The sequence below is a fragment of the Pseudochaenichthys georgianus genome, chromosome 21 (genome assembly GCF_902827115.2).
Source record: "Pseudochaenichthys georgianus chromosome 21, fPseGeo1.2, whole genome shotgun sequence".
NCBI classification, from domain to species: domain Eukaryota; kingdom Metazoa; phylum Chordata; class Actinopteri; order Perciformes; family Channichthyidae; genus Pseudochaenichthys; species Pseudochaenichthys georgianus.
Genome location: NC_047523.1, coordinates 6583282 through 6595601, shown reverse-complemented (window position 1 = coordinate 6595601; position 12320 = coordinate 6583282). Strand labels below are relative to the sequence as shown.

Here is a 12320-nt window from a genome sequence, read left to right as displayed (position 1 = left end):
ACAGTGAGCATGGCTCCTGTTAGTACTCACAGCTGTCAAGCTAGGTGCTAATGAGAGTCTCATTTCAACAGCCACAGATACAGGAGTGTTTTTGTCGGCTAGTGACCTGTGGCGACACCCACCTCTCACTCAAAGCTCACAAAGGCTTGATTGTTTCCTACTTAATTCCTGTGCAAATACAAATCATCACAAATGCAACATTTCGTCATATGTGGTTTTTGGAAAATCTTTTGAATTCCTGGTTCAACCTTACAAAGCTCACTGGATTTGTGAGAAATGAACCCAGGCGTGTTGCCAAAGCACAGTCGTCATGTAATTCATGACCTGAGCTGACAGAAGTCTCAGTCTGTCTCTTCTGTTTGGGATCTGGTTCTTTCAGGAGACAAATGACTCCAGGCAGACTGTTTGGTCTCCAGCCATCCGATGTTCTTAATCCTCTGCGGTCATTTGTAACACAGACCCCCCCCCCCGCAGCTCTGCCCTCCTCTACACTCTGCTCACTGAGAGCAGGGTGAGGACAGGTCGAGGAATGAAATCACACTTACAGTATTGTTGGCAGGGATTCTGCCTTCAGCATGTGGCGTCCAAACACAGTTTTATTTATGAGCCAACAAGGAGCTTCATTTGTTTACTTTCATTAGTTCCATTTGTTCCGATAGTTTTGTTTTATTTATGTGCCAAGTTTTGCTTTATATTTGCGGTGTGTTTTTCTCTTTTCCTCTATCTAATGGGAGCGGAGTTGCTCCTGTGGGTATTGTCCACAGTACATGTATAATACCAATGTATACTTGTAAAAGCGCCTCGATGACCTCGAGGCGTGAAGATGGACGGTGTGGCGCAGTGTGCTGTGCCATGATCATCAGATCAAGGGGTGAAACCCGCCGCTGCTGCGTCTGTAAAGCCGGTGGGTCCTTGTGCAAGACTCTTCACCTGAACTTGCTCCTGTGGGTATTGTCCACAGTATCTGACCATTGCATGTATGATGTGCAATGTGTGTATATGTAAAGCGCTTTGAGTCATTGATAATGCGCTATAATAAATGTAAGGAATTATTATTATTATTAGCTAGCTGGCCAAACTGGTAGCAGTTTCTTCTTTGTTGTTGCCTTTTTTTCATCCACGGTACTTTTTCTGTTCTGTGTCAAGCTTCTATTGTTTGGCTGCTTGAATGGAATTCCTTAAAACCCAAACTTATTATTACACGAGTGCCGAGTTACCAACAAATCAGGATCAAAAAGTTGTGAAATTAATATGATTATAGCTCAGCTCATATCCATCTATCCATTAGTGGACCAAAGGTCACAACTGCTATGTTTTTGTTTTTGGGTTGCCTTTTAAAGGAATGGTCCACTCATTAGATAATTAATCAAAACTTCAGTATTTAGTGAAACGTTATGTTTAAACCATACCCTGAAGAAATCAGCGATATTCCCCGGTAAATAATGATTTTATAGCTCTTTTTTATCAAGACCTGTATATTCCGTCTGGCCGCCGCCATGTTTGCCATTTTCAGTAGTCACGTGATGGTCGTGACGTCATCCATGCGTTCACTTTGTCAACACTTTGTCAGTTCGGACTCGTCAGCAGAGGAACAAGTTTTGACCAATGTGAAGAGATTGGATGGGGGAATTCAGCCATACATATCAGTATGACAATACGACACCCTCTGTCCTTAGACCCTCACATCGTACAAGGAAAAACTTCCGAAGAAAACCCACAGTTTAAAGGGAACATGGGAGAAACCTCAGGGAGAGCAGCAGAGGTGGGATCCCTCTCCCAGGACGGACAGACGTGCAATAGATGCCGTGTGTAAATTGAAAAGATAATACATTTGCAACATAGGTAGTCCAAATGTTTGGAAATGCATGTGTGTATAATGGGAAGATGATATAAGATACTATATGTATGCATGTAGTACCACCCTTGCTAGCGATTCCCTCTCTAGTTTAGCATACTCAGCTTCGTTGTCCCTGGCCATAGAATCACGATTTTATGGGGCCGGAAAAACTGGGGGGAAATACACACTAGTCGGTACTACGCTATATGGAAAGGCCACCAAAAACTGTCCTGGCCTGGACGTTAAAACGGGGCTAGCTGCTGCAATGGAAATGCGCTATAACATACCTTATTCTTACTCCGAGCACTACTTCTGCTCCTCCGTCGCTTCACACTTGCAGAGGGCGATTTCTCAACTGGCCGAACTGGTGTCCTGGTCGGTGATGACACCAGAAAGACCGATGGTACTGCATCTCCATTAAGTAATGGTTGTTCTTTAAATCCCATGTTATGTTTGATCATACTCTCAGAGTAGTCGTCCGGAAATTTGAAATGTTCGCTGCATACATGAGCCTGTAAATCTCTCGGTTCGGGCCGGCCACATTTCGCTAGCCACTGCCTCCGAATGTACTTCTTATGCTTACCTTTTGGCAACAGATGGAACCGAGCATTCCGTGGATTGTTCCTATCAGAATTATGGCAATATTTCGCGATTCAGTGAGGCATATTTGAAGAGAGAAACTACAGTAAATAACATGGAGATCAACGTGTCTTCGAAAACCAAACGCATGGATTACGTCACGTCCGGGAAATGGCGGCGCCCACAGTGTTGATGTTATTTCGGTATATAATCAGTTTAAAATCACTGATAATGTCATCGGATTAAAAAAAAAAAAAGAGAGACTGGCAGAGACTGGTCTGTTTTATCGGATGATAATTTTTTAAATGAGTGTCATGAGCATACCATTCCTTTAATTGCGTTTGGTCTGACATGGCCCCTTGTCATGTAGTGAATATCAGGGGGAATTTGTCTTTGGACAGACATTTTCTATACGATTACATTGAAATAACACACACGCACGCACGCACACACGCACACTAGGGATAACTGTTATCATTGTCTAGATGTAATAGGACATCCTTCAGCTATGTAGCATTGGAAGAGGGGAACAGGAGAAGCAAGTAATAGGCACTATATTGTAATATTTCTCGATCAGGTAACAATGGTTCAACATTTTGGGAACTATGTACAGAATTAGTCCAGATAAATGCAGAATAATATAAAGATTTAATTAGTGTGCTTGTTGGTATTTTTCAAACTTCAGGCAGAGCCACGGGAATCAGTTTACCCTGTTTCCAATCTTTTTTTTGCTCAACTAATAATCTGCTGTTTTTTATTGACAGAAAAAGGGAGAGAAACTCCCTCTGGAGGGAAGACAGGCATTTTAGTCTTTGCAGACCGTTTACATGCGCAAAAACCTATATTACACACTACTGGAAAGAGAAAACCCCAAACGCGTAATAGGGCCCCTTTAATTTACTCATGTAAGGATAATGATGATTTCAAACCTTTATTTATCCAGGTGTATCCCCTTGAGATCGGTGATCTCTTTTACAAGGGAGACCTGCTCAAGTAGGTTCCACAAAAAACATAAACAGAACAACAAAAAGGACATCTTACAGCATCATTACAGGGATTACAATTTACAATAATTATCCACATGAGCAGGTGCCAACAGCTTCCGATTGAGTAGCATCCAACCGAGCTTTAAAAACATTTAGTGGCACCAGATTGCTCAGGTTCCATTTAATTTGCAGACTATTCCAAGACAGAGGAGCTGCGCATCTAAAAGCTATCTTCCCTTAGACAGTCCTAGCAGTTGGCACATTTAATAAAACTACAGCATACGATCTCAGGCAGTAGCCACTTACAATTCGCCGTGAGATCAATCAATCAATGTTTATTTATATAGCCTAATATCACAAATGTTACGTTTGTCTCAGTGGTCTTCACAGTGTGTACAGAACATCAGTATGACAATACGACACCCTCTGTCCTTAGACCCTCACATCGTACAAGGAAAAACTTCCGGAGAAAACGCACAGTTTAAAGGGAAAAATGGGAGAAACCTCAGGGAGAGCAACAGAGGAGGGATCCCTCTCCCAGGACGGACAGACGTGCAATAGATGCCGTGTGTAAATTGAAAAGATAATACATTTGCAACATAGGTAGTCCAAATGTTTGGAAATGCATGTGTGTATAATAGGAAGATGAATCCACGAGGATATCCATCCAGGACTTATGATCCAGGACCACAGCCACGACTCAAGATCCAGCGCTCGCGATCCAGGACACAGGACCGCAGGATCATCCATGACTCCGGATCCCGGCGTATATAGACACCAAAAAGAAAGACATGTGGGGAAGCTGGGTTAATCGGAACATGAGAGTACACAGGTATAGACAGAGAGAAGGAAGAAGTAAGATGTCCCCCGACAAACTAAGCCTATATCAGCAAAACTAGGGGCTGAATCTAATCAGCCCTAACTATAAGCTTTATCAAAAAGGAAGGTCTTAAGGATAGGGTGTCTGCCGCCCGAACACAAACTGGAAGCTGATTCCACAAATGTGGAGCTTGATAAGAAAAGGCTCTGGCTCCCATTGTACTTTTAGAGATTCTAGGAACAACCAACAACCCTGCATTATTGGAACGCAATGCCCTAATAGGACAGTAGGGTATAATGAGTTCTTTAAGGTAAGATGGCGCCTGCCCATTAAGGGCTTTGTAGGCGAGAAGAAGAATTTTAAATTCTATCCTGTGTTCTATAGGGAGCCAGTGTAAGGCAGCCAGAACAGGAGTAATGTGGTCCCTTTTCCTAACTCTGGTTAGTACACGACTAATAGTTGCTCAATTTCAATACCATAAGTCAGAACAAGGTCGAGAGTGTGATTATAGCAGTGGGTTGGTTTATTTACACTCTGACAGAAACCAACATAATCTAATATAGAGTTAAATGCAACAGTAAGGCTGTTTTTATCATCGTCAACATGAATATTAAAGTCACCTACGATAATTACTTTGTCTGTTTTAAGAACCAAAGTTGATAAAAACTCAGAGAATTCTGAATAAGGACCTGGTGCACGATACACTGTAACAAATAAGATTGGCTGCAAAGTTTTCCAAGTCGGATGCGTAAGACTAAAAACGAGGCTTTCAAAAGAGGTATAATTTAATTTTGGTTTAGTATTGATAAGTAAACTTGAGTCAAAGATTGCTGCAACTCCTCGGCCCGTGCCTCGAGCAATATGAGTGTTGACATGGCTGGGTGGAGTGGCCTCATTTATGCTGACATATTCTTCATGTCTCAACCAAGTTTCAGTGAGACGGCATATATCAATATTATAATCTGATATTAAATCATTTACCAATATTGCTTTAGATGCTAGAGATCTTATATTTAAGAGACCACATTTAATCTTCCTGTTTTGTTGCACTGTAGTAGTTGTTACATTTACTTTTATTAGGTTATTATGTATGACACCTCTATTAGGTTTTACCTTAAATTGTACTTGGGCAGACACACACACCGTTAATAGATCAGGGAGCAGATGTCGGATGGAAGTTTCCCTAACATGGCTTTATATATACAAATGTACCAGTGACTGAGCCTCCGTACAGTTAGTGAAAGCAAACCAGCCCTTGCATACAGGGTACAGTGATGGGTTAATGCTTTACAGTTTGTCACAAATCTCAGTGCACTGTGATACGCAGCATCTAACTTGACCAGGCAATTGGCAGGTGCATTCATATACATTAAATCACCATAGTCCAGCACAGGTACACAGGTCACAGTGACTAGCCTTTTCCTGGCCTCAAGCGAGAAACAGGACTTGTTCCTGTAGAAGAAACTTAGCCTAACCCTCAGTTTTTTAAGCAGGTTATTGACATGAAGTTTAAAAGTGAGACAATCATCAAGCCAGATACCAAGGTATTTGTAACAGGTAACCACTTCAATTTTTATTCCTTGCGTAGTTACAATATCTAAAACAGGCTCTGGTGTCTTTTTAGATTTTGAAAAGAGCATTACCTTGGTTTTCTCAACATTTAAAAGAAGCTTTAGTTCAGAGAGCTGAGTCTGAATAATGTTAAAAACAGCCTGTAATTTAACACCAGCCTCCTTAATGGAGGGACCTGCACAGTACATCACGGTATTGTCCGCATAAAAATGTAAGGTTGCTCCATCGACATTTTCACCTAAACTGTTGATGCAGATGGAGAATAAAAATGGTCCTAAAACATAACCTTGAGGCACACCATTAGTAATGTTTAACCACTCAGAAGACAGCCCATCAAAGTGAACACATTGGGACCTTTCAGAGAGGTAGTTTACTTCACACACCACCCCACTGCATGGCTGGACATGCCTATACTGAGTAGCCTCTGCTTTAAGATGCGATGATCGACGGTATCAAACGCTTTGGAAAGGTCAATAAACAGAGCTGTATAAACAGAGCTGCACAACTCTGCTTATTGTCTAAAAAACTCACAACATCATTCACCACTTTCATTGTGGCAGTGATGGTGCTGTGTTGCTTTCTGAAGCCTGACTGATGTTTAGACAGGATGTCATTTGTACATAAAAACACCTTTACCTGTTCACTCACTAGGCGTTCAAGAACCTTAGCCAGAACTGATAATTTAGAGATGGGCCTATAATTATTTATTAAAGTGGCCTCCCCTCCTTTTAGTAGAGGCAGGACATACGCTGACTTCCACAATTTTGGAATTGCATTTGTGCTGAGGGAGAGGTTAAAAAGAGTAGTAAGAGGAAGAGCAATAAAATCTGCAGCTATCTTTAAAAAGAAAGGTTCTACGTTGTCCGGGCCAGCCGGTTTCTTATGATCTAACTTGGTTAAAGCTTCACGAACAACATCAACAGTAAAAGGAGTAAAACTAAAAGGGTTTTCCAAAACACGTTTTTCAGAATCACAGACTGTGGTGTTCACAGAAGCAGAGTTAGTGACATAATCAAATAGAGAACCACAGGACACAAAATGCTCATTAAAACAATTGAGCATAGTGGTCTTGTCCGATATAGGGCCAGATGCTGTGGTAATGCACGGAGGTAGCTCATTACGGATATCACCGGTGGATATCGATTTTATGGCTTTCCAACATTTTCCAGGATTATTCAGGTTCTTTGTGGTTACTGACAGATAATACTTAGATTTAGCACTTTTGATTTGCGATGTGAAGCTATTTCTTAGCTGCCTAAAGCATAGCCATTCTACCTCTGAGCCTGATATCCTAGCCTTCGCCCAGGCCTTGTTTCTCTCATGTAGGAGACTGGACAGATTAGCAGAAAACCAAGGATTGTCTCGTCCCTTTACTCTAAATTTACACAGGGGTGCATGTCTATCAATGATCTCCATAAAACCAAGATAAAAATAAGACCATGCGGTTTCCACATCAGCACACAGATCGATTTGACCCCAATCAAACCCAAACAGATCATGAACAAAATCCTGCTCCACAAAATGTTTTATGTCTCTCTTAATAATAATACAAGGTTTAACCTTCTGGACCTTAGTGTCCCTAATTGTGGCTACAGCACAGTGGTCACTCACATCATTCGCAAATACTCCCACAGATGAGTATTTATAGGGAACATTAGTTAAGATGAGATCAATTAGGGAGGATTTATTAGGGGACTTAATGTTAGGGCGAGTAGGACTGTCAACAATCTGAGTAACATTTAAAGAGATACAAAGGTTTTTAAAATCCTCTGATACTTCAGTTAACCAGTCCCAGTTAAAATCTCCAAGTAGCACTATTTCCTTGTAGTCTAGCTGCAATATAAGATTTGCTAGCGAAGACAAGGAGTCCTTGACAGCTGAGGGGGGTCTGTAACAGCCCACCACCATGACCTGTTGCCCCTTTGCCAAAATTCGAATTGTTTACTGATAGATTTGGAAACTAATGTGGATACACTGAACTTATTCTTAACATAAATGGCAACGCCACCACCTTTATTAGGCCGGTCGGAACGATACACATTTACACCATTTAAGGCTATGTCAGAGGCCAAAATAGATTTATTTAGCCATGTTTCTGATAAAACAATGACGTCAGCGTCAGTCGAGGTTGCCCAAATGCGGACAAAATCTAGTTTACCTAACAGACTGCACACATTCAAGTGGATGAAACCCAACGCAGACCTAGCTTTAAAATCAGCAGGAGTAGCGATCTGACTACTACTACTGGGCGGACCAGGGTTAGGTTGTACATTTCCTGACAGTAATAGCAACAAAAAAAACAGGCATCTTTTCCTCTTAAACGACACGCATTCATTGTCATCTACTTTATGATAATCCCAATAACTGAAATTCACTTGTATCCTCCTTCAGGGCCGGTCCTACATTTTGGTGCCCTAGGCGAGATTATGATTTGGTGCCCCCCCCTCCAAGCAATACACAATAGAATATATCAAGAATAAATGAAAAATCTCTACAAAAGACCAATACACTACAAAAACTGAAATGTATCGACATGTTGGTTATATACATAAAGAAGGTTTCAAATGTATTCATTATTGTATGACCATGTTGTAATTGGGGGGTGGACGTCAAATCCTCTAGGGGGGTCCGGGGGTATGACCCCCTGTAAAGATGTGTTTTAACATTTTAAAGTAACATTCTTCAATCTGATGCACTTTGAGCAGAATTACTAGAGACTAGATCTAGGGGGTACAACTTTAAACACCCATATGAAAAAGATAGGTTTACATTTTAATAACCAAATAAGTATGTGAACATAACCAATCACCTACCATAGCCAATAACAAATAAATGTAACTTATTTTATTTTTGTTGTTCATTTATATCTTATTTTATCTAGTTAACATTTATTTATTCATGCATTTTTTTAATATCTCCAGTTTTAAACGATATTTTTGGTTTACTGTCCTGTAGTATGCATTGGAATGATTTTAAACCTGTTTATATTTATCCTAATAATTATAAAGGAGTGCCTTGGAAATATTTGTTTACATAAATTGTGACCAAACCGTAAAGTGAACTATCTAAACCAGGGGTGTCAAACTCATTTTCACCGAGGGCCACATCAGCATAATCGTTGTCCTCAAAGGGCCAGATGTAACTTATAAATGTAACTAAATGCAATGTAACTAAATGCAATGTAAAATAAATGTAACTACTCCTTAATGTTAAATAACTCTGAATGTATTACTTATTCAAGTTACAAATATTACATATATATATTTGCATAGATGTAAAAAATATCTTTGCTTGTTGCTTTGTTATTATAACAAATCCTTTTAATTTGTCAGGTTATGAAACCCACATTACTCCATCAATCAACGATCAAACTATCCAAGTTAATAAAGAAAAATAACATCAAACAGAAGTTATGACATTAACTTTGTTCAAAACTTGAAATAACAAATAACTGTAAAACCAACAATTGTGAGCTGCTAAGAACATGTGTGACAGATGTAGCATTTTACAAAAACAAATGGCTGCACACAGCCTTGCAGGGGGCATACATCCAACTAATGAGAGATGGTTTGATTACAGTAAACATTTGTCTGCATAAACACATAAAACCTGCAAACACTAAATACATTTCTACACATATAAAGTAGTATATGTAATAAACTCACAATAAGGGTTGTCTCAGTCCACAACTATATTGGTCAAGTTTTTAGGTTAGTTTTTGATGAGGAGATGCTGCCTGTCCTTGAACACACCATGTGGATCCCCTCTCCACCATCCTCATCCAACGATCATGTTCTGAAAATAACAAACACAAAACAAAATGCAAGCACAATCATTACATTGCACATAGTTTAACTATTCTTCTTCTTGGTTGAATTGCATTTTATTATATTTTATTAGGTTTTTAAAAATGCTTACCAATGTGTTTTCTGACCAGATGTCTGACACCGTTTCTCCATGGCCAGTGTGTCAATGTCTGGTTTTAGGTCCTGTGCTGTAGCAATCCGTAGAACAGCGTGGAGGTTGCCGTCAGTGATGCGTGATCTGTGCTTGTTTTTGTTTAGATTCATTATTGAAAACATCTGTTCGCACAGATAGGTGCTCCCAAACATAGACAGAACACGGGCAGCATGAAGTCGAAGCTGTGGCATGGAAGCAGGGGGCAGTAGACGGTAAAAGTCCTGGATTGTAGCATCCTGGAACTTTGCTCTCAGGCCACTATCGCTTTGAAGCTCTATTAACTCCATCTGAAGGTGTTGGGGTGCAGTGCACATGTCGGTGGTGAAAGGACTAGCAAAGATGGCAAATCCAGAGTGCTGTGCTCTGAAGTCAGAGAAGCGCCGATCAAACTCATTCATCAACAGGCTCAGTTTGGTAGCTAACTGAGCACATGAGAAAGTACCGGGACATGAGGCTGAGATGCTCTGACAAACAGGAAAGTGGGCAAGATTGTCCTGTTTCACTTGGCACATCCATAGGTCAAGTTTACGCTGGAAAGCCGTGATCGTGTCGGACATCTGCGTGATGACTTGTTTGCGTCCCTGCAGCTTCTGATTCAGTTGGGCGAGATGCTCGGTTATGTCACACAACATAGCAAAGTCACACAGCCAGTTTGGATCTGACAGTTCAGACAAGGGTTTTCCCTTACTCTGCATGAAAAGAGCAATGTCTTCCATAAGCTCAAAAAATCGTTTGAGGACTTTGCTCCTACTCAGCCACCTTACTTCTGTATGGTACGGCACGTCTCCGTGCTCCGAGCCCATCTCCTGCAAGAACAGCTGGAACTGACGATAATTCAGGCCACGCGCCCGAATGAAGTTCACTGTCTTCATGACCGTGGTCACTATATTATCCATCCCCAGCACCTTCCCGCACAAAGCTTCTTGATGGATAATACAATGATACGTTATCAGAGGCGTGTGACAGTTACATTCTTGCATTTTCTCCTTCATTAGTCCAACCAAGCCCACTTTTCTTCCACACATTGCAGGTGCACCGTCTGTAGTTAATCCCACCAAGTTTTCCCAGGGCAATGCGTTTTTAATGACTGACTTCTCCACCGCATCAAAAATGTCCCGTCCCGTTGTGGTCCCATGCATGGCAGCCACATCCAACAGCTCCTCAGTGACAGAGAGGTCCGACTTCACGCCTCTAATAAAAATAGATAGCTGCGCTGTATCCGTGTTGTCTGTGCTTTCATCAACAGCTAATGAAAAAGCTATGTAGCTGCGTGTCTCTTCGGCCAGCTGTGTTGCCAGGTTTCCTGCTAGTTCCTTAACTCGGTCCGCGATAGTGTTTCTTGATAAACTGACATTTTTAAAAGTCTGTATCTGGTCGGGACACACCTGCTCACAGACCTTCAGCATGCACTGCTTCAAAAACGTTCCCTCTGAAAAAGACTTTGAAGCGCGTGCGATTTCTTCAGCCACAACAAAGCTAGCTTTCACTGCCGCATTGTTTTTGGTTCTGGCTTTCGCGAACACATTCTGCTGCGATCGCAGTTTGCCTTTTAATTCTTGGGCAATTTGTTGTTTTTCTTGATGGCTGATTTTGGCATACTTAGCTCCGTGTTTGGTCTCAAAATGCCGACGTAGATTGTACTCTTTGACAACCGCCACCGCCTCATAACACAAAAGACATACCGGTTTTTCTCCTTGAAGCACAAACATGTATTCACCTTCCCATCTTTCTTGAAACAGCCTTCCATCTGCATCAATTTTTCTCTTCCTTGACATTTTGGGATCATTATTTGTATTTCTCAATTCCACTTGTTGGTTAAATCGCATCGATGTGGAAACACTGCAGTCTAGTGGCGGGATGCCGTCACTTCGCGGGTAACATAATCAGCATGTATTGTGGGAAATGTAGTTTTTGGTCACTGCACGCATTTGACTTGTTTATTTGTATACAATCAAACCTTTTAAGCTCTCGCGGGCCACATGAAATGACGTGGCGGGCCACATTTGGCCCGCGGGCCTTGAGTTTGACACGTCTGATCTAAACACTCAAGAGTCCTTTACCTCACTGAGCTGTAGTTATCAGCCTCAATCCAACAACAATCCGCTGAAAATTAGGATGAGCCAAACAGTCCCAGAACTACCAGCGTCTATGCCAAAGACCGGCCTTGTCCTCCTTACAGACACTACTATTTAAAAAGGGAAAGTAAGAAATAGTTGACCCAGGAAAAAAACATGAAGATAAAATGTTAGTATTTGGTTTTCCAAAGTTAAGACAGAGACATATTTCTTGGCATATGTGATATTCAGTCTTACACGAGGATAAAATACACAAACATGTGATGGAATGAAGCAGCAGCATCATTCCAGCCCGACCTTCAGACCCTCCAAGACATGAATCAAGTCCCTTACCGAGGTATTGGATTTCTCTCTCACATGACCAGTAAAAACCTGCTCCTCAGTAATAACATATTCCTCTGTCTGTGAATGATGACTTGATTCATGAGAAATCCTTCCAGAATGCTGAAGGTCAGTGAAGTAATGTGATTACCTTCAGCGGTTGGATCCAC

The 12320-nt window shown here is 41.2% G+C and overlaps 2 protein-coding genes across 2 annotated transcripts in view; one reads left to right on the top strand and one right to left on the bottom strand.

Moving 5' to 3' along the window:
* hibch (3-hydroxyisobutyryl-CoA hydrolase) overlaps positions 1-12320 on the top strand; it is a 46331-nt gene that overhangs the window by 9220 nt on the left and 24791 nt on the right. The gene's annotated exons all lie outside the window — the stretch shown is intronic.
* LOC117466576 (general transcription factor II-I repeat domain-containing protein 2B-like) lies at positions 8909-11744 on the bottom strand. The gene is made up of 2 exons (XM_034109906.2): positions 9713-11744; positions 8909-9589 (listed from the first exon to the last, which is right to left on the bottom strand). Coding segments are annotated over exons 1-2 (1869 nt in total). The 5' UTR covers positions 11581-11744; the 3' UTR covers positions 8909-9588.